At 42.2% G+C, this 23269-nt stretch overlaps 1 protein-coding gene across 2 annotated transcripts in view; it reads left to right on the forward strand.

The window, feature by feature from the left end:
* ABTB3 (ankyrin repeat and BTB domain containing 3) overlaps positions 1-23269 on the forward strand; it is a 279093-nt gene that overhangs the window by 151819 nt on the left and 104005 nt on the right. For both annotated transcript variants that reach the window (XM_073324534.1, XM_073324544.1), the window contains exon 2: positions 15514-15663. In XM_073324534.1, coding sequence (XP_073180635.1) covers positions 15514-15663 — 150 coding nt within the window. The remainder of the gene's footprint in view (positions 1-15513; positions 15664-23269) is intronic.

A 23269-nucleotide genomic window follows, 5' to 3' on the forward strand; every position in this document is an offset into this window, starting at 1 on the left:
ACCCTGCTGATGAACCATGTGGGTGTCAGTGTGATGCTATATGATAGAATTTCTGTTTTTTCAGTTTGCCTTTTTAAAAACCTAGGGAATTACGTAAACACAAACCCCCTGACTTTGCACACTTAATGTTCTTTTAATGTAGAGTAGTGAAAAGTTAGGAAATGCCAGAATTAAGGTGTCTGTGCAATCTTAATTTGGCCCCTTTGTGAGTGTGCATTATGATACAGTCCTTAACAGCATGATCACGTACTAATTTTCCCCCACAGGACCCTTACCTCATTCAGTGCACAGGATGGACCTACTCTGGGGGTGAATCGTGGTTGCGTAGTGAAGGAGACTGTTATCTGTGGGACTCCTGCTTCATTTACTGCAGAAGTTAGAAGGTGTATAGTGAACAGGGTGGCCACTGACACATCCCCAGAATGCAGGACACATCCAATTGGTTGTCCCTGTCCCTGCCCATATGACCCTGCCCCTGTCAGTTTACCATGTGCCGTTTTGTAGAGCGTGCCATCCTGCCCTTGCCAGCGTGATCTTGTGCACACACTGTGTGTGAGTTCATGCTAGTGGGGGCAAAGCAGCATGCCTGTGATACTGGACAAAACTATGTCTGATTTTATATCAGTACCGGACAGGGGTCAAACCAAACAAAACAAGGACTGTCTGTCTTAAAACCGGACAAAAGACCTGCCTAGTTGTAAATGAGGCAGGTGATTCAATAAGGTAGTTGAATGGTGCTCTGGGAATTGGATTCTATCACTGCGTCTGCCACAGAGCTCCTATGTGATGCTAGTCAAGTCACTTAAACCAGACTTTTCACGGGTGATCACAAATTGTGTGTGTTCTCATTTCCTGGGTATCCAACGTGAGACCCTGAGGTCTGATGTACAGAGGTGCTGAGCACTTGCAAATGTAGCTGAAGATAGTGGGGGCTGTACTATGAACACACACAGCTATGCAGTGCTTAGTACTCTTACAAATCAGTCTTAGAGGTCTGAAATTGTGCACTCAAAATTAGTGGAAACTTTTTACCTTAATTTTTTTGTGTCTCCGTTCCCCTCTGTAAAATGGGGATAATACCACCCCTCATCTCACAGAGATGATGTGAAAAAAATTAACTAATGTTTATGAAGCACTCAGATACTGTAGTGTTGAGTGCCATAGAAAAACTCATGAGGAAATTATTAATTCTGACTTCAGAGCAAGGTTTGAACAGTGTGCCGTAAATAAGGCCCAGGGCCACACGTTGAAGAGTGAGGAGAAAACATAATATTGAATAGCTGTTCATTATTTGAGCACCATCTGTGCGCTGAATGAGACAGGGGTCCTATGTAAAAAATAGTATGTTATCATGTAATTAAAGACTGTATCATGATACATATGTAGAAGGGGGTTGAAATAATGGTGCACAGGCAGCCTTAATTCTGGCATTTCCTAACTTTTGAAGTATTTGACTTTGCAACCTTAATGTACTTTGGACCTATTTTTTTGAGTGTAATATATATAGAAAGAGATGAATGTAAAAAGGTCAATCTAGCTTTATCGATATAGGTAGAAGGTCAAATCTGGTTATATATTTGACTTTGTATATAACCAGATTTAACCTTTTACCTTTGCAAGTAAGTACAACTTTTACTGGCTGGAAAAAATTGCTGGTATAATTTTCAGAAAATAAATTGGCTTATTTGAAGACTAAAATTGCATCTCTGTATGTTGGAAAATCCTGAGCTTGGAAATGAGAACTTTGCAAAGAAACCCTGAAAGGATCAAAGAGAACAAGTTAAATGTCTTCTTTAAAAAAAAAATCTTTGATCAATTACATTGGTAGCCATTAAGTTAGCAAATATATTGTACAGTAACATTTTGTTGTACTGTTATATGTACTTGGGATTTTTTAATCAGCTCCGTTGCATTTAAACTATTTTGTAAAAATGAGGTTTTGGTTAACCATTTTTTGACCACCAAGTCTGAAATACGCCTAGAGATATGAAATTTCTTTTTATATTTTTATTCAGTGGTTACATAAGGTGCTTGGCTGTCTGGTTCTTGCTCACATGCTGAGGGTGTGTAACTGATCACTTTATGTGGAACTGGGCCTGGGAAGGAATTTTCCCCCAGGTCAGATGTGGGGGGAGGGCCATTTGCCAGGAGAATATGGATATTTCTTATTTAATCAATTCACTGCCATTGCAGAGACCTCGGGCATTGATGTGCTTTGGTTCCTGCTATTCTCTGCCTGTGGCACAATAGTTTAGTCTCCTGTGGACTATAGTACTTTGTTCTAATTTTGGTTGCTGGCTTTAGTGTATGGGTGCTGGATGGTGTTGGTGGCCTATGATATACAAGAAGTCAGATTAGGTGATCTGATGGTCCCTTCTGGCCTTAAACTCTATGACTCTAAGAATTCTACCAGATATGTGCTGACACTTACTGGTAGGGACAGAACTGATTAATTTTTAGCTAACCCTATCAGAGGCCTGGACCAACAAATCCGTGATATTAACAAGTGATTTCTGCTCAAACCAATCAGAATTTTTTAACAGTATTTAGCTTCTTCTTAGGCCTGGTCCACACTGGGGGGTGAATGGGGGGATCGACCTAAGATACAAAACTTCAGCTACAAGAATAGCGCAGCTGAAGTCGATGTATCTTAGGTCGACTTACCTCGTGTCCTCACGGCTCGGGGTCGACTGCTGCCGTTCCCCTGATGACTCTGCTTCCGCCTTTTGCTGCGGTGGAGTACAGGAGTCTACGGCAGAGCGATCAGGGATCGATTTATCACGTCTACACTAGACGCGATAAATCGATCCATCACTACCTGCCGATCCGACGGCTAGTGTGGATGTACCCTTAGTAAAGATCCTAGCCTACTTAAACACATACTTAAAGATGAGTATATACTTAAGTAGTTGGCTGAATTGGGGCCCAAGGACAGCATATTGGTAGTCAGTGCAACCATCCTGACCTGAGCTAAATCATTTGCAAGTGAAAACATTGGATTTAAACACACCCCTCTTCAAATGAGAAACTTCACTGAACTTGAAGCAGGGTCTTGGAATGCACAACCTACCAGCAGTTATTGGTAGACATACTGCTAATGGGTTGATCTGGGATTTGAGAATTCCAGAATTTTTCAGAAATCCTTCCACAGATAGATAATAACAGTTGAATCAACCAGATCTGAATCAATCAGATCTGTCCTATCTAGGTATTTATAGTGATCTCATCATGATGGTAAGTAAACGCATACTAGACAACTGAGGTGATGGAATACCACTCTAAGGCAAATAAATATCCCTGTATGTTTCTACAAATGTTATATTTCTTTAATTTCACTAAGGTCTGGGCCTTAACATCAGGCCTTGGTAATTTTACAGACTCATTTGGAAAGGGTGGAGTTGTAAACCAAAGCAACAGCTGATATTCACCTTTTCAGACAGTTGGGTGAAACTTCTGGTTCGTTTTGTTGGTTAATACCCTACTTTTTATCCGGGGGGTCTCAGCACACTCAGAATCACCTGGAATTCTCGGCACTGGGGGGTAAAATTCTGGCCCTATTGAAGTCAAGGAGATTTTTGTCATTGACTTCAGCAGGGCTAACATTTCACCTCTGAAGCATTATGTTATTTAACAGCTGTACCATTTTTTGTTCATATCTACGTCTCCATGTCTTTTAGGTCCTGGATGCTATTTATTGCCCAATTCAGGAAAGCACAAAATCACATGCTTTACAGTAAGCATGTATTTAATTCCCATTGATTTCAATGCTTAAAGCTAAGCACGTGCTTAAGGGCCCTCCCTGAATCCCTGTGTTTCCCTACATTGGGATCTATAAATTGCTTTTCTGTCAGTGCACTGTGCGTTGTTCAGGTACAAGGCTCTTGCACATCTGATTTCAAGCTGGTGTGGAAGTCCCTTCCACAAAAGTTCAGTACCAAGGACTCAATATTTTAAAAGTATGAATGAAGCATTTTGTTTTTTTTAATTCTTTTACATGTATTGTTGCATTGTGTGGTTCCTTACAGTATTTTGTACAGCACCTTGGTGTAGGTAAAAGGTGCTTTATAAATCTTACAATAAGAATCTACCTTCCCACAACTGTCTTGTCACCTCCCAGTCTATCATTTACACCTGTCTTTGTACCTGTAGATGTGTCCATATATGTATGTGTATATATATAAAATATACTGATGCTCAGGTGTATTTTGGCATGACTGTTCTGTGGACCACAGAATTATCATCACACTCTTCACAATCCTATTTCATCTGCTCATATGATGGACACCTCTGGAATGTACAGACTGCATTTGGTTGCAGTTTGGAAGAGGCCAACATTTCAACTGAGCCTCATGTATTTCTTCTGTTATGTATTTCTCACAGACATACAACAGTTGAGGATGTCCAAAAGGGAAGGAAAAAATTTGGCCAAAGGCTCCACTTCTCCTGTTGTGAAAAGTGCCATAGAGTCTTTAATGATAATGCAGAGCAGACAGAAAATTAATTTTTTTAAGGGTGAAATGCTTTCACCCAGCAAACTGCATGGTATTCCTTGTAGCTACTTTGGAATAAAAAAAGACTCAGTAGACCCCAGCAGTACTGAAACTATGGTCATGTGGAGTCGAGGGATCCCACGAACACTGCCTATGCCAAAAAAGCCAAATACACCTAGATGAATAAAGGAACATATAGAAAGTAAGGGGAAAATAATCTTCTTATGATGAGCATTTCACAGATATAAAAATATATTTGCAGTACCTTGTTAAAAGGATCATTTCAAACACCAGGTACTTGGCAGATATTTTAAAAGTCCCATAAAAATGCTTTGTGTATGCATGTGCAGAAGGGGGATCGTTGCAACATACAGGGTTTATTTCACTGTCATACATTTGTAAATAAAATACTCAGTCTCTGGTTGTTTCAAAAAGTCCAAAATAACGTTGGCAGCAGAGGTTAAGTAGTTCATAAGTGCCTTCCAAGTCATGCTTAGTCTGTTGCTACTTAAACAGCAGACCATACTTGACTTTATATTTACTTGTTTAGGAAATATGCCTTATCAGCATAGTTGTTTTTCTGCTTCACACACATCACAGTCACTAAACAGGAAATCATCTGTCATGGTCGGTCAGTCTAAGGGATTGATGGTGAATGAATGAATGAAATTACACATTTTAAAAAAACCTATTAAATCATCTAGTCCTCCTAGCAGGAGCTCAGAGGGCTGTTCCCTACAATAACAAATTATTATCATGTTCTTTGTAATTTTGAATGACTCAAGCAACAGAAATTCCACTAACTCACTGTGTCTTGGGCCTTATTGTTAGGAAATATTTCTTGATGTTTAACTTAAATTGTTCTTGTGCAGTTTCATATTATTATTCATAGTTATTTTGATGAGGACCATTCTAAATATTCCTTTCCTTCTTGGTGTTTATGCTCTTCCAATACTTGTAGATACGTTACCAGGATATCTTTAGTCATCACATAGCCAGACTATATATTGGAAGGCCTTAGTTCTTGTAATCTTTCTGCATAAGCCAATGCCTATAGCCTATTAACCACTTTGTTCCCCTTCTCAAAATTCCCTTAAGTTCATCAGTGTTTTCTGGTACTGTGATACCAAGAACTGCATGCAGTTTCTGTTCACAGTCTTCCTAGTCTAGTACCATTTCACAGAGAGTGAAAATTATACCAATCTTTGCTTCACTGCACCAGATACCTCCTGTCAAATAATGTCACATTTTTGTGACTTTTTAAAAACAGCTCCTAGGGAAGATGATTTAAACTTGAAAGCTGGTGTATTCATAGTGTGTAGGTCATAGATTTGCCTTTCGATTATCTGGTGAAAATCAGATTTGATGTAAAATTATACGTGTTTACAAAATGCACTCTGTGCATATGTACTGGATTATGTTAAATGATAAAACTAACAGTCTCCAAGAAGAGCTCACAGCTCAGGAGATATACAGTGTTTTCACTCTCAGCAACGACTGCATAAAAATTCCCCCAAGGGTGTTTGTGGTGCAGCATTGAAGGACTGTTTCTGCTTGGACCCATGGAGAGCATACAGCAGTGTGTGGCAGTTGCCCTTCTCCTTTCCACCTCTACTGCGCTCTCTCTACTGCCTGTTTGGTGGGTCCCCAGGTGCAGTGAGCTACCATCCACTCCATATGTTCCCCACTGTGGTCAATTTCAGTTTCTAAACTGGCAGTGTAAATCTGGCTGTTGCATATCTTGGCTAATCTCAAACCAAAGTAGAACCTTCTGGCACTATATGTCTTTCAGTTTGCTAAATCTTTCAACAATGGTACATTTTGCTTTTCTATGGCACCTTCCATCCAAGCATCTCAAAATGTTTTCCAGGCATTAATGAATCAGACCAATTAATGAATAAGGATTTGACAAGAAAATTGTGGCAGAGTGATTAAATGAGTTGACTAAGGTCACAAAGCAAGCCAGCCATGGAGTTGAGAATAAAATCCCTGTTTCTTGATTTTTCCTTTAATTGCTCAACAACGCTCCCTTGTATGTATAATATAATTTTAAAAACCATTTCAGTCTTCTTTGTATAGCTAATTTAAACCAACATTTCTTTCCTCCACCTAAATTTAATTGATTTATCTTTTCACTGAGGAAAAAGAATCAGTGTATGACATTATTTTCACTTTAAGGTTGTTTGCAGGGCTACAGTGTTATGCATTAAATAATGTAACAAGATTTTTTGAAGATGCCACAAGAATTGTTTACACTCTAGTTAGTGTTTTCAAAAGCTAATAGACTATATTATCTTGTAATAACAGATCAATTATACATCTCTTTTAGGCAGGATTTTTTTCACCAAAATTAGTTTTATAATTATACACACCTCCATTAAGACTGCAGAGTATATTTTCAATAAATGGAAAGGATTCACTAGAGAGAATACTTATTAAAATGTGCAGGCAGTTCTGCATTTTATAAAGCAAAGCTGTACTTCTCAAAGCCTTCTGCATCTACAGAATATAAATATTGAGTAGTACATCGGGTATTTAAATAAGCCAATCACAAAAGGATTTTTAAAGCTGATTTTATCTTATGTTGTTTCTTTTCTTTGTCTCGTTTCTTTATTTCTCTTTAATTTTCTTTGTTTCCCCCACTATCGCTCTAGATGTCTCACTCTTTCACTTTGCTCTTCAAACAAGTTACACTCTTCTGTAGTGACATTCTGCTCCTGAGTATAGTCTCATTATGGCATGTACAACACCCGGATGAGAGCCATACTTGCTATCACCATGTTTAAACAGACTACCATAGCATATATTCTTTGAGTGTCAGTTGTGGGTTGATGTTGTCTGAGCACGGTTTCTTTGGAGCTGAGTTTGAATGTATCTAAACTCTGTTTTAAAGCCAGTGTAGACAGGACCTTCAATCCCAATATTGTATCCCCAATCTTTTGCCTTCCCTTTTTGGTTTCTCCTGCTCTCTCATTCAATCGCTTTACTTTTGCTATCAGTTCTGACTGTACTTCATGGATCCCAATTTGGTATTATGTCATGTCTCTTTCCTGTGTCTTTCCCTCCATAATATGCTGTATTTGTCTTTCTGGGCACTATGTGTGAAATTCTGCCCTCATTCAAATCACTGGGAGTTTTGGCATTGACTTTAGTGGAGCCAGGATTTCATCCTACCTCCTTACTGTGACCTTGCTCCACTCTGGGCTAGTTTAAAACCTTTTTGCATAGGTTCCTCTTGCCGAGAATCCAATACACTGGTTCCCCAGCTGATCAAGGAGATTCTATGCTCTCAACTTTCCTTCCACAGAAGAAGACCCATGTGATATGAAACTGAACCCCTTCAATCCGGTCTATCCCCTCCCTGATTTGGGATTTTAGGGCCACTCTACGATAGGCTTTTTTAACCAACTTCCCCTATTCTAAGCTGGGGTTGAGGGGAGTGAGAAAAATACAAGACAATTTGGAACTAACAAGATACTTGCAAAACTTCACTGTTCAATTGCACTGCATTTCTTGCTTCCTATCCCCCTTCTTGTGGTCTCCTTGGATGGTAAGCTCTGGGTGCAGGGATCGTCCATGTCCTCATTTTTCTCTGTAAAGCATCTAGTGCACTGTTGACACTATTTAAATCATCATCATCATCACAATCCACTATCATAAACAATACAGATCTCAATGGGAAGGTGGGGAAAAGACATAGAGGGTACAGTGAATATTAAATAAGTCCTAAGCATACTATGAAATGTTGTTGCAAAAATAACCCGTGACATTCTCTGGCTATATGTCTTGTACAGAGGATTCTCATGTAAAACTGGGAAGGTAATAACTGCTATACGCAGCATTGGTGCAATCACATTTTGGCAGAGACTGTACCATTCTGGAGTCGCCAGTAGAACAATTAATACTACAATAGACCAATGGAGGGAACTAAGGGGTTATCACTGGAGCGGGCATTCAAAAAGAGGTTAGATAAAACTCGTGTGGGAATGAAATAGGGAAAAGTTTTGCATGATGTGTAATGTCTGAACACTTGACTCAGAGAATCTTTTTCATCCTTTCATTTCATGATTCTGTGGCATGCCAATTTAGCGGAAACTGCCCCCCTACTCATTTTTTTATTGTGTGGCATCATTTTATTTTCAGACTAGACTTAAAAACAGAGGTTCTGGTCTGCATGGCCATTAACAACCCAGGGCACTTTTCATAAAAGTATGGACTTTGTTCCGAAATGACCCCTCTCCAAACAGCTCAGCAACATGCTGTGTGTTGATTTGTGGCCACTCTCCGCCATGCAGGTGGTTGCATTTCAATGGAGCTAAATATTGTTTCTGAAGTACTTTCAGGCCCCTTGGGAGGAAAGGTGCTGTTTAAACATTAGAAATTTTTATTATTACCAACTTGCCAAAAAGTGAAGCGGTGACATTTTCAATTAACTTTTACTAAGCTTGAAGTGCCTGGGTATCTTGTGCGTGTGAGCTTAATTAGGTGCTTATTAATATCACAGTATTGTGCAGAGGTGTGGCTAGAATGATGATCCGTATTAGACATCTCTACAGCAGGTCCTCCTAGCTCTGCTCAGGGAAAAAAGGAGAGTCTGGAGCCGGTAGAAAGGTTTTATTTTTATTTGTTTGTTTTAAGGATATTTTTCATGGAGTCTTTCAGTTCTAGGTCACTGGCTTGATTGACTACCACTCAGATCAGCAATGGCCAAAAATCATTACCCTTGGATGGCTGTTTGGTCGCCTTTGTGAAATTGGTTTGTTGTTTAAGAGTCCCAGGGTATGTCTACACTACGGAATAAGGTCAAATTTATAGAAGTCGTTTTTTTAGAAATCGGTTTTATATATTCAAGTGTGTGTGTCCCCACAGAAAATGCTCTAAGTGCATTAAGTGCATTAACTCGGCGGAGTGCTTCCACAGTACCGAGGCTAGAGTCGACTTCCGGAGCGTTGCACTGTGGATAGCTATCCCACAATTCCCGTAGTCTCCGCTGCCCATTGGAATTCTGGGTTGAGATCCCAATGCCTGATGGGGCTAAAACATTGTCGCGCGTGGTTCTGGGTACATATCGTCAGGCCCCCGTTCCCTCCCTCCCTCCGTGAAAGCAAGGGCAGACAATCGTTTCGCGCCTTTTTTCCTGAGTTACCTGTGCAGACGCCATACCACGGCAAGCATGGAGCCCGCTCAGGTAACCGTCACCCTATGTCTCCTGGGTGCTGGCAGACGCGGTACGGCTTTGCTACACAGTAGCAGCAATCCCTTGCCTTGTGGCAGCAGACGGTACAGTACGACTGGTAGCCGTCATCGTCATGTCCGAGGTGCTCCTGGCCACATTGGTTGGGAGCGCCTGGACAGACATGGGCGCAGGGACTTAATTTAGAGTGACTTGACCAGGTCATTCTCTTTAGTCCTGCAGTCAATCCTATTGAACTGTCTTATGGTGAACAGGCAGGCGATACGGATTGCTAGCAGTCGTACTGTACCATCTTCTGCCGGGCAGGCAAGAGATGAGGATGGCTAGCAGTCGTACTGTACCATCTTCTGCCGAGCAGCCATGAGATGTGGATGGCATGAAGTCCTTCTGCACCGTCTGCTGCCAGCCAAAGATGTAAAAGATAGATGGAGTGGATCAAAACAAGAAATAGACCAGATTTGTTTTGTACTCATTTGCTTCCCCCCCTCCCCGGTCTAGGGGACTCATTCCTCTAGGTCACATTGCAGTCACTCACAGAGAAGGTGCAGCGAGGTAAATCTAGCCATGTATCAATCAGAGGCCAGGCTAACCTCCTTGTTCCAATAAGAACAATAACTTAGGTGCACCATTTCTTATTGGAACCCTCCGTGAAGTCCTGCCTGAAATACTCCTTGATGTAAAGACACCCCCTTTGTTGATTTTAGCTCCCTAAAGCCAACCCTGTAAGCCGTGTTGTCAGTCGCCCCTCCCTCCGTCAGAGCAACAGCAGACAATCATTCCGCGCCTTTTTTCTGTGCGGACGCCATACCAAGGCAAGCATGGAGGCCGCTCAGCTCACTTTGGCAATTAGGAGCACATTAAACACCACACGCATTATCCAGCAGTATATGCAGCACCAGAACCTGGCAAAGTGATACCGGGCAAGGAGGCGACGTCAGCGCGGTCACGTGAGTGATCAGGACATGGACACAGATTTCTCTGAAAGCATGGGCCCTGCCAATGCATGCATCATGGTGCTAATGGGGCAGGTTCATGCTGTGGAACGCCGACTCTGGGCTCGGGAAACAAGCACAGACTGGTGCGACCGCATAGTGTTGCAGGTCTGGGACGATTCCCAGTGGCTGTGAAACTTTCGCATGCGTAAGGGCACTTTCATGGAACTTTGTGACTTGCTTTCCCCTGCCCTGAGGCGCATGAATACCAAGATGAGAGCAGCCCTCACAGTTGAGAAGCGAGTGGCGATAGCCCTGTGGAAGCTTGCAACGCCAGACAGCTACCGGTCAGTTGGGAATCAATTTGGAGTGGGCAAATCTACTGTGGGGGCTGCTGTGATGCAAGTAGCCCACGCAATCAAAGATCTGCTGATATCAAGGGTAGTGACCCTGGGAAATGTGCAGGTCATAGTGGATGGCTTTGCTGCAATGGGATTCCCTAACTGTGGTGGGGCCATAGACAGAACCCATATCCCTATCTTGGCACCGGAGCACCAAGCCGCCGAGTACATAAACCGCAAGGGGTACTTTTCGATAGTGCTGCAAGCTCTGGTGGATCACAAGGGATGTTTCACCAACATCAACGTGGAATGGCCGGGAAAGGTACATGTCGCTCGCATCTTCAGGAACTCTGGTCTGTTTCAAAAGCTGCAGGAAGGGACTTTATTCCCAGACCAGAAAATAATTGTTGGGGATGTTGAAATGCCTATAGTTATCCTTGAGGACCCAGCCTACCCCTTAATGCCATGGCTCATGAAGCCATACACAGGCAGCCTGGACAGTAGTCAGGAGCTGTTCAACTACAGGCTGAGCAAGTGCAGAATGGTGGTAGAATGTGCATTTGGACGTTTAAAGGCGCGCTGGCGCAGTTTATTGACTCGCTTAGACCTCAGCGAAACCAATATTCCCACTGTTATTACTGCTTGCTGTGTGCTCCACAATATCTGTGAGAGTAAGGGGGAGACATTTATGGCGGGGTGGGAGGTTGAGGCAAATCGCCTGGCTGCTGGTTACGCGCAGCCAGACACCAGGGCGGTTAGAAGAGCACAGGAGGGTGCGGTGTGCATCAGAGAAGCTTTGAAAACCAGTTTCATGACTGGCCAGGCTACGGTGTGAAAGTTCTGTTTGTTTCTCCTTGATGAAACCCCCCACCCCTTGGTTCACTCTACTTCCCTGTAAGCTAACCACCCGCCCCTCCTCCCTTCAATCACCGCTTGCAGAGGCAATAAAGTCATTGTTGCTTCACATTCATGCATTCTTTATTCATTCATCACACAAATAGGGGTAGCCCAGGTAGCCCAAGGTAGCCCAGGAGGGGTGGTGGAGGAGGGAAGGAAAATGCCACACAGCACTTTAAGCACAGCACTTTAAAAGTTTACAACTTTAAAATTTATTGAATGCCAGCCTTCTTTTTTTTGGGCAATCCTCTGGTGGAGTGGCTGGTTGGCCGGAGGCCCCACCGACCGCGTTCTTGGGCGTCTGGGTGTGGAGGCTATGGAACTTGGGGAGGAGGGCGGTTGGTTACAGAGGGGCTGCAGTGGCAGTCTGTGCTCCAGCTGCCTTTGCTGCAGCTCAACCATACACTGGAGCATACTGGTTTGGTCCTCCAGCAGCCTCAGCATTGAATCCTGCCTCCTCTCATCACGCTGCCGCCACATTTGAGCTTCAGCCCTGTCTTCAGCCCGCCACTTACTCTCTTCAGCCCGCCACCTCTCCTCCCGGTCATTTTGTGCTTTCCTGCACTCTGACATTATTTGCCTCCACGCATTCGTCTGTGCTCTGTCAGTGTGGGAAGACAGCATGAGCTCGGAGAACATGTCATCATGAGTGCGTTTTTTTTTTCTTTCTAAGCTTCAGTAGCCTCTGGGAAGGAGAAGATCCTGTGATCATTGAAACACATGCAGCTGGTGGAGAAAAAAAAAAGGGACAGCGGTATTTAAAAAGACACATTTTATAAAACAGTGGCTACACTCTTTCAGGGTAAACCTTGCTGTTAACATTACATACATAGCACATGTGCTTTTGTTACAAGGTCGCATTTTGCCTCCCCCCACCGCGTGGCTACCCCCTCAACCTTCCCCCCTCCCTGTGGCTAACAGCGGGGAACATTTCTGTTTAGCCACAGGCAAACAGCCCAGCAGGAATGGGCTCCTCTGAGTGTCCCCTGAAGAAAAGCACTCTATTTCAACCAGGTGACCATGAATTATATCTCACTCTCCTGAGGATAACACAGAGAGATAAAGAACGGATGTTGTTTGAATGCCAGCAAACATACACTGCAATGCTTTGTTCTACAATGATTCCCGAGTACGTGTTACTGGCCTGGAGTGGTAAAGTGTCCTACCATGAAGGACACAATAAGGCTGCCCTCCCCAGAAACCTTTTGCAAAGGCTTTAGGAGTACATCTAGGAGAACCGCGAATGCCAGGGCAAAGTAATCCTTTCACATGCTTGCTTTTAAACCATGTATAGTATTTTAAAAGGTACACTCACCAGAGGTCCCTTCTCCACCTGCTGGGTCCAGGAGGCAGCCTTGGGTGGGTTCGGGGGGTACTGGCTCCAGGTCCAGGGTGAGAAACAGTTCCTGGCTGTCGGGAAAACCGGTTTCTCCGCTTGCTTGCTGTGAGCTATCTACAACCTCATCATCATCTTCTTCGTCCCCAAAACCTGCTTCCGTGTTGCCTCCATCTCCATTGAAGGAGTCAAACAACACGGCTGGGGTAGTGGTGGCTGAACCCCCTAAAATGGCATGCAGCTCATCATAGAAGCGGCATGTTTGGGGCTCTGATCCGGAGCGGCCGTTCGCCTCTCTAGTTTTCTGGTAGGCTTGCCTCAGCTCTTTCAGTTTCACGCGGCACTGCTTCGGGTCCCTGTTATGGCCTCTGTCCTTCATGCCCTGGGAGATTTTGACAAAGGTTTTGGCATTTCGAAAACTGGAACGGAGTTCTGATAGCACGGATTCCTCTCCCCAAACAGCGATCAGATCCTGTACCTCCCGTTCGGTCCATGCTGGAGCTCTTTTGCGATTCTGGGACTCCATCATGATCACCTGTGCTGATGAGCTCTGCATGGTCACCTGCAGCTTGCCACGCTGGCCAAACAGGAAATGAGATTCAAAAGTTCGCGGTTCTTTTCCTGTCTACCTGGCCAGTGCATCTGAGTTGAGAGTGCTGTCCAGAGCAGTCACAATGGAGCACTCTGGGATAGCTCCCGGAGGCCAATACCATCGAATTGTGTCCACAGTACCCCAAATTCGAGCCGGCAAGGTCGATTTAAGCGCTAATCCACTTGTCAGGGGTGGAGTAAGGAAATTGATTTTAAGAGCCCTTTAAGTCTAAATAAAGGGCTTCATTGTGTGGACGGGTGCAGGTTTACATTGATTTAACGCTGCTAAATTCGACCTAAAGTCCTAGTGTAGACCAGGGCCCAGAGGTAGCCACTTTACAAATAGCTCCTCAGTTCATGTTCATTGGCTAGATTAGTAGCATTTATATCAGAGAGAGGCCAAGTATCTAATGGGACAGGGAAACTGAATTATTCCCTCTTCCTCAAGAAAAGCATTGGGGTACATTATCGGGCTGGTGGGGGGCTGTGCCTGTTGGTGTACTTGTTTTGTAATGTCTGGTTGGTCTGTATGGTTGTCAGTCCATCACCTTTCACAAGCACTAAAAAAAAAAACCCACATAATTTTTTGTCCATATTTTTCAACATCTACCTTTTTACCACAGAGGCATCAAAGCTTTGCAAATTGCACAGGCAGATATAGGGCCACATTTATCCTTGGCATAAGCAAGTGCAATACTCCATTGACTTCAGTGACTTTAGTTGAGGTGACTTCAATGGACCTGCATCTGCTTATGCCAAGGGTGAATTTGCCTCATGGAATGTGATACTGTTGACATCATGGCACATAGTGCACTGTTCACATACCTCAAAAAAGGGAGAATTGTTTCTGCCTCAACCACACTTTGATGTCACTAATATCTATGGTTTGAGTTTGGGTGTTAGGGCTTTTAATAAGTTCTGTTCTGCAGTATGAAAATGATTTTCAAATTATAAACATTTGTTTCTTATATGTGTTTGACTGATTAGATATGCTCTCCGAATGTTACTGTTGTGTCTGAATGAATGTATATCTGAGTTAGTCCATTTGGTAGGACAGTACAGTGGCTTTATTCACCCCAGAGAAAGTGCATTACATTTAAACTACTCTTGTGATTCTTCTGCATTATAGGCAGAGGTTCAAAACTTAAAACAGTTCAACAGCCAGGAGTTACATTTGCAGAACAAAAGCAATAAGTTTCTAGATGTCATTGCAGACAGCTTGATACTGTCCATTGTTTTGACAGTTAGAAATGGAATTTTCCTTATAGAAAGGTCCTATAATATTTTATAGAGAATAACCTTTCTATATAGAGGTTTTGAAACTAACCTACAGAATTCTATAGATAGAATTTTCTATTGAATTTGGTTGTTTTTAGAGTAATTTTCATAGAGCCCTGTTTAATTTCTCTGGAATGCTGTTGACTTCATCTCGATAAAATTCTACAGAACTTTCCTCTAAAGGTTATCCCCAGAATGGACAATGGCAACATGAGAGACTTAAGGGTATTCTGAAAAGTTAATGAGGGGCATTTTTGAGTATCTGACTCAGCTGCAATATTGTGTTATGTTTATATTATATGGCGTTTGTTTTATTAAAAAAACATAGGTATATTTTGAACTCCAAACACATCCTCTTGAAACATATACAGCAAGGTCTGACTGTAACAGCAACTGTCCATAGTGACTAAAATGACAATGGTCTTTTCTTTTCTCTCTCTTTTATTAACTCTAGGTGTTCTCTGCCTGCCAGACAGTCTGAACCTTCACAAAGACCAGCAAAGGTCAAATAAGCCAGGCGAAGTACAAATGTTTAGCCAATCAGAGTTAAGGACCATAGAGCAATCCTTGCTCGCTACCCGGGTGGGAAGCATTACCGAACTCAGTAAGTGCAACATCATTTATGTTCTTTTTTCCTCTTAAAGTAAAACAAAAAACCCAATGTATTATATGTTTCTATAAAAGACAGGCTGAAGCGCTATCAAGGGAGACTTCTTTAATAGTGGGAAGAAGGAGGGCCTTATTTGCTCCACAGAGATCCCACTGGTCAGTTTGGAAGCTGAAGGGTGGAACAAGGCCTTAGAAGAGAGGAGTGTGAGTGTGTAGATGATACTCACAAACATACAAATGACTCCATTAGAATTTCAGAAGATCCTTCATCCCCACTTTCCCTCCCTCCACTTCCAGTGGGAGAAAAAACAAAACTTATAGAACACAAATTAGCTGCCTGGAAAATAAATTATTTGTTATTAATCAAAACGCTTTTGGGGCAATATGATAAGCTGCTATACCTGTCACAGTTCTAAAGCTTTGATTTCAGTACAAATAAATTATTTACAGTTCTCTGAACACCATAGACATGTTTTGTTTGTAGGACGCAAATGCTCTGTGAATCCTAATGCAATGTAAAAACTCAGGGGTTGTAGGTGCATTTCTTTTTAGGGTTTCCCTGAAGGCAGAAACCTGATATCACGTTTATACTGTGTCCTCAAATTCAAATATTTAGCTGATTTCGTAGTTCTATGCAGTGTTTTCCCCAGGAATTGAAATTGGGGGGGGGGTCAGGATGAGGAGTGAGATCATGAGGGTGTAGGTGGGCTCTATGGCAGCATAGTAAAAACTGAAAAATGTTTCATGACCATTTTATTAGATTTTAAAATCATCACACAAATTAAAGTTGGCTACTCAAGCCTTCTATGAAGCACTACATCTACATCCTTCTTGGTTTCTTCTTATAATTTTGCACAACTCTGTTAATGAACTTCTTGAATGCAATGCATTCATCTTTGGTGGCTTCTCTTGTGTCCGGTACTTCCATTCCTTCAATTGATATGCTCATTAGTTCATTCACATGATCAGGCAGAAGACGACTTCTTTCAAAACACAAAATTCTATTCAATGATGAAAAAGAACGCTCAGCTGTAACTGTTGTGAGTGGGAGTAGCAAGAGATGAATTCCTACTTCTTTCAGCCCAGGAAACATAGCATAAAGATTGGGCTGAGCCACTAGAGATGATAAAAAATAAGTTGAAGTCAAATCTTCATTCACTCGTCATATGATATTCCACTCTGGGTTCAAATTCCCTATTCTGTCCTGATCACATGGCAGCCCCATTGCTGGTTGTGCCTCACTCCATTCAGCTGTCGGTGTTTTATAAGACAGGGATCTGTTAAAGCTACGTAGAGGTTGAGTAGAATCTAGAAGTCGCTGTTGTAGATTTTTAAGAATCAAGTCTGTGTACTTTTTCAGTTGTCTTAACAAACACTTATTGTCCTCTTCACTTAAGGATTCAATATAAATGCCTTCATTAGTCAACTTCTGGACTGAAGTCTTTGCTTCTTCCAGTACTTTTTCAGTGGATAGCTCTCTGATTGATACAAATGTAGCTTCTGTTGCTGGACAAAGATCTACTACTGTTGTAGCAGATGCCTGGATGGCATTGTTTAATGACCCAAGTGGTTTCAACAGTAGACTTACAAGAGAGAGAATGGCAATAGTCTTCTCTGAACGTAGTAGCAAAAGTAATCCACCAGCCTCACTACTTAGATCCATCCATTCTTGGTAGACACTTTCCAAAGACAGTAATAATGGCTGGAGTAATTTTAAGACAACAGGCAAGGACCACTCATGAGAAAGCCAGAGGGTTTTCCCAGGTTGGACTAATTTGAACTTCAGTCCCAGTGTATCTTCTATATTTTCCAAGATATTCAGTCTTTTTGGACTCTTGCTGAAAAAAGACTATAATGAAGACATTAAATTTATAGCTTTTTTTAAATGTCTTTTGAAGAGTCTGCAGCTCATACTAGCGCTAGTTGGACTAGCTGGCCTCTGCAGTGTGTATAGGAGAGATTAGGGTTACACTTTTCTCTGAGAAAAGCTTGTGCTCCACCATGTCTTTCAGAGAAGTTTGCAGCTCCATCAAATGCACAAACAGCCATCTGTTTGGGGTCCCATTGACAAGCATTTAACTCTTCTAAGATGTGGGTTGTCACAGATGCAGCCGATGTGTCTTCTATAACTTGAACATCTAGAAATGCATCTACTGGCCTACCACTGACCTCAAGATAATGTACACAATGACTTAATACTTGATGACCATTTGCATTGGTGCATTCATCAGCCGTGTATTTTTTTTTGAATGTGGTGAGAGAGTTCTTCACTTTTTCAACTGTTGAGTCTTTCACTGTTGCACCACATGTGTCTAGCCAGTCAGTTGAGTTTCTTGCAGACAGACAGTGAGCATTTGCTGATCTTGTTCGGAACTGGTGTTCAACTTCAGGATGAAGAAGTGACAATGCACTTAACATTGGCCTCCAGTTTGTAGTGAGTGGTATTTCTTGCTTAAATAGAAAGTATGATGCCACGGCCATGTTTGTTTGCATGAACTATGTTGTGTCTCCAACATGCTTAACAGCCTCATTAACACTCACCGGTGTTGTCCTTGGTCAGTGGAGACTCAGAGTTCAGAGGTGCTTTCCCATGAGTTCATCTCCCAGGTGGGGGGCAAGAAGGCACCTTGCTCGCTCCTCCAGCTGCTCACTGTTCGCTCTGGCCACTGTTGTTGGTTGTGCCACCGTTCACGCCATCGCTCTGTTGCCAATGGCCCTGCGCTGTCACCTTCTGCTGCCACCTGCCACTGTGACCTCTGCGAGTTGGTCTCTTGAGGTTCCACCCAGCTCTCAGTGATTTTAGCTGAGCTCTCAGTGGGGGAACCTCACTGCTAGTGCAGATTGGGCCGTCTCTTCAACAGAAACACTGTCCCACAGCAGGTCTAAGCACTTAGACCTGATTATAAGTGATTTCAGCTGTAGTGATCACTTAACAAAACAAAGACTATCTATGGAGCCTAATCAGCTCTGTCTTTAAACAGTGGAGAGGGGCAGGTACTTGTGACTCAGACAGACCATCAAGCAAAACACCTGTCCCCGCTGTCTCTCTCGATGCCCCTCAATCAGCACAGGCTAAGTACAGTTCTACTGCCCTTTACTCCTACAATAAGAATAACATTTCATTACACCCCCCCCACACACATTCAAGTGATTTGTAACCCAACCCCAGCCAAAATCTATCACTTGGGCAACACAGCTCTGTTTGCTGGATACCTAAGTAGATTAGGTGTGAATGTAAATACAATCTGGTCCTGAAGCCTTTCCCCCCAGCTCATCACTAGCTGTCAGGGAGAGCTCATTTAGACTTTGCTTGCAAATCATAATTCGAAATTATTAGGTTGGCCAACATCACCGAAATGAATGCAATGACATGGTCATAAAAAACAACAGCTGTATAAGGAAGCTAGTCTATGTTCATACTTTTCAAATCTATTATACTTTTTCAGATACACGTATTTTATCATACACTGTATATGCTTTTAAAGTGTGTATTAATTTCAATTCAAATTTCCAAGCAATCACTAAATTGGCAACCCTGCATGTAACTAGTTCACAAAACTTGGGAGGGAGGGGTGTTGGGGAAATTCGGGGGGTAAACACCCCCATAGAGGGGGTGTAGGGAAATCCCTGGTTCTATGTGCAGTTGTACTAAGGGCTGCTGTGGAATGAGGAGCTGTAGCAGCACATTCCAAGATGGTGCGGTGGGTCTATTAGCTGTTGGCCCAGAACACAGGCAAATTATTCTTTGGGGATATAGCTGGAAAAAGGTACCCCCAAGCAGGGTGGGTTGATTTAAATCCAGGAGATTTAAATCAGCGATTTAAATCATTATTTAAACCACCAAGTGGAAAGCCTCAATTTAAATCATCCATTTTAATCAAACTTTTCTGTTTTGTATTCCGGTTATTTTCTAAAGAAAGGTTGCATTCTCACTGATTAATATAACCATTAAACATGCTGATTTACAACTAAGTAGAGCTTTTATATAGATTTGATACTTTTTATTATGTAGGAGAATACAGTATAACTATATACATTTATATATAGGTGAGTACACTATAACTGTATCCATTTATTTTAGCAATTAACATTTTCAGATTCTTATTAATTGTACATTTTTAGTGGGTTAGAAAATGGTGACTGATATACTGGTTATTTACTAGATAATTAACTTTTTGCTCATGATTTGTGTCAAGCGATATTAGGATAGTAACTGGAATTTAATTTTGTGGGTACTGGACTCACAAAACAGCATATCAAACTTATAAAATTAAAATTAAACAAAACAATCTTAAACATTTTGGATATTTAAACTTCTCTTATCGAAACACGTCTCACATTTACAACTAAAAGATTTATTAAACAGAGGGATTAACTGTAGTCAGAAAATTAAACTGATTATTTCAGGTCAGCCTGGAAAAATTTTTAGATATTTGTAAGTAAAAGGGACTGGAGCTCAAGTTCCTACTTTCCTAATCTCTTGAAAATGAGACAGTCTCCTAAGGTACTTAGGCTGACTCATTGTGCCATATTTATAAAGCTTGACCTCAAAAGTTAGATGTTTTCCGCTGATTTTTTCTTTATATTGAAAAGCAGCCTCTAACTCAAAGTTTTTGATAGAGACTTGTGGATTTAGTTTTATTCAAATGTTTTAAGAGACTATAATAAATTTAGGCCTCAATATATTTTGTATTAAACTCAGATTTCATTTTAAACAGGTTTATTTTTAAAAAGAAAAATATATTATTTAAATAACAAACTCAAGAAAATCAGATTTAAATAAAAAAATCTTCCCCCTCTCCCCTTCCCAAAATCATTGATTTTTGTCTACCCTGCCCCCCAAGTCAATGGGAGCTGTGTGCAGATATCTGAACACAGAATTCGGTGCCTTAAGCGTATTGATAGCAATCAAAGAGAGTCTCTAAGCAGGGAGCCACGTCTCCTGCCACCATGTGCACACATGCCATAGAAGAAGAGTTAGTAGTAGTAGTAGTAGGGAGGGGTGTATGTGTGTGTGTGAGAGAGAGAGAGAGACACACACACGTAGTACCACACCAGGTCACAATACCCTAGGAGCCAGACCCTAAATTTTGTGTACATCCTAAATAAACACCGAACAAGAGGAAAGAGTGAGCCTGTAACTTCAATGTTTTTCAGAGCAAGTAAAGTAATTTTTTAAAAACAAGTCTCTGGCAACCAAATTCTGAATGAGCATGATTATCCAGAGTTTATTTACATTAATCATTCATTTAAGTACCCAGAAAAGCTAGCATGCAAAAATAGGCAGATGCCAAGGAAAGATGTCTCTTTGCTTTCACCTTTTCTGTCTGGAATCAGGCTGCCTTGCTGGGTGACCAGCTGTTGGGCTGCTAGTATCTTTGGGGATAAGAAGAGCTATCTATCTCCCTGCAGGATGACAGCTGGCAAACTGAGCCCAATTACTGCCCTTTTTCTGTTTCCCTCTTCAAGTCACTAACTTTTGTATTTTTTTAATCTTTGCCTCTGTCCCAAATAAAACATAGAATAAAATATCTCCTAGCCTAAATGGATCAAGTGTGTTTTCTTGTCTAGTCTTCCATTTTCCCATTCCTTTACTCCCTCTTCTTGTTTCTTCCACCTCCCTCTTTATAGTCTCTCTCTTTTCTGGTTATTTTTGTTTGCTATCTCTCTCTTATTTATTTTTTTATTCTTTCTTGTCCTGTTTCTCCTGTTCTTTCTAACAAACCAGGTAACATTCCCTCCTCTTTTCATATCTTAACTACGAAACATTTTTGTGTCTTGTCCACTCTCCCTTGTTCGATTGTCCTTTCTCTTTACTTTCCTCCTGCTCTGCTCTCCGTCCCCCACTCCCTCTCCTCCCTCACCCCCCTCCTTCATGCTGTTCTGGTCTTGCCATTGTTGTTCTACCTAACATCAGTCCCCCACTGCTTCTTTGTGTTTGGTTGTCTCTCTCCCAAGATCTCTCATCGGTTGTGGAAGGGCTGGTGGGGTAGCTTGCTCTCTCATTGCCCAGGCTGTATCCATTGTGTGGATAAACATAAGACTTCAGTCTCCAGTGCTGTCAGTCCAGAGGCCCCCACCATTTGAGGGCGGAAGGCCTTTTGTTCCTGAGGGGCTGAAGCCCACCACTTCCTGGAATTCACATAGGCCAGAGGCCTCTCCTTCATCCGAGAGAGCAGTGCCATTTGTTCTTCTGGTGGGCTCCACCCACAGTCCAGTGTTTTAAAGAGACCAGAGCATTTAACCTGTAAAGGCTTCAATGGTTTGGGACCTGACTACAGAAAAGACCACCCCGCTTCCCATAACATACGGCCCATTGTATAATCAGCAGAGGTGCTCAAGATGGGTTCCCTTGATTTAACAGAGGATGCTGGTTGCAGCGCATTTTTCACCAGGGGACCTCAGCTGTGAAACAAGCTTCTGCCCTTGGTTTGAGGCAGTCTGGGATTTACAGTATGCGGTAAGGCTTGTTCTTTTGCCCAGCCAGGCATCTGAAGACAGTGGGGCCTCATGGGAGTGATTTGTTTATGGGGGAATGGGCAGTTTGGTGGGGAAAGCCCTGCCTCTATTGGGTTGTGCTGGGGAGGGCTTGCTGGCATTTTTCTGTCAGCTTGATGCTAGCTTTGGTTTGGTTGTTTTTTTATTTTAAATAATGCTAAAAGTGCCCAGAATTGCAGATGACTGCCTGGTCGGCAGCATTCTAAATGGAAATACATCAGACTCTAGCACAGAGTGTCTGGCCAGCTACCTCCTCATTCTACTACCCCTTCTAGTTTTGTATGAAATACTTTTGTGGACTTCTTATCACGATTGAGACACCTGTTCACTTCTATGCCAACTCCACATTTCTGGAAATAGCTAAATCAGGCATTGTAATCTGTCAGGATCCGCTGTCTCCAGAAATGTTGATTTGAGTACAGGTTAACTGTGGTGCTTTTCAGTCCTAAAGATTAGGAATGTATCCACATGCTCTCCATTCTTGGAGAACACTCGCCTCTGTAGGCAAGTTCATCAAAAGAATGGGACTGCCAGGGGAATTGTTCAACCACTGTTTCCCCCTGTAATGCCCTTAAACTTTAACTTCTCAGTCCTGTAACAACAAACACTGGCTAATGCTTATTAGATCTGTCTAAAAACTATAGCTCCCACACCAAATTATTATTATTGTTTGTTTATTTTTTTAGCATTATATGTGTGCAGGGCTCTGCAGACAAACTTAAAAAGATGAGACCCTGCCTGATGGTGTCTACGATTTAAGGTAGCCATAGCACAGCAAGAGATAAGAGAGTAAGATTTGTGGGGGGTGGGGAAGGTAAGGCGCTATGGGAAAGATGGGAGTTCCAATCGTAAAAGGCCATGTACGGGTGGCCATGCTTAATAGTTATGAGGCCACATAGAGGGCAGCATATTTTACCTTTTCATGTACTTGCCACATAAATTCCTTTGTGCTGCATAAATCCACCAAGACTTGGATTTGGTAAGGAGCCTATAAGCTCTCATTGCATTTCTGTGTGTGTTGGGCAACTAGCTCCTGTAGTTGTCTTTGAAAATCCCACCCCAAATTGCTGCCACCTCCTGCTCGGTAATCTGTGTCCGCCTGC

The sequence above is a fragment of the Lepidochelys kempii genome, chromosome 1 (genome assembly GCF_965140265.1).
Source record: "Lepidochelys kempii isolate rLepKem1 chromosome 1, rLepKem1.hap2, whole genome shotgun sequence".
NCBI lineage: Eukaryota > Metazoa > Chordata > Testudines > Cheloniidae > Lepidochelys > Lepidochelys kempii.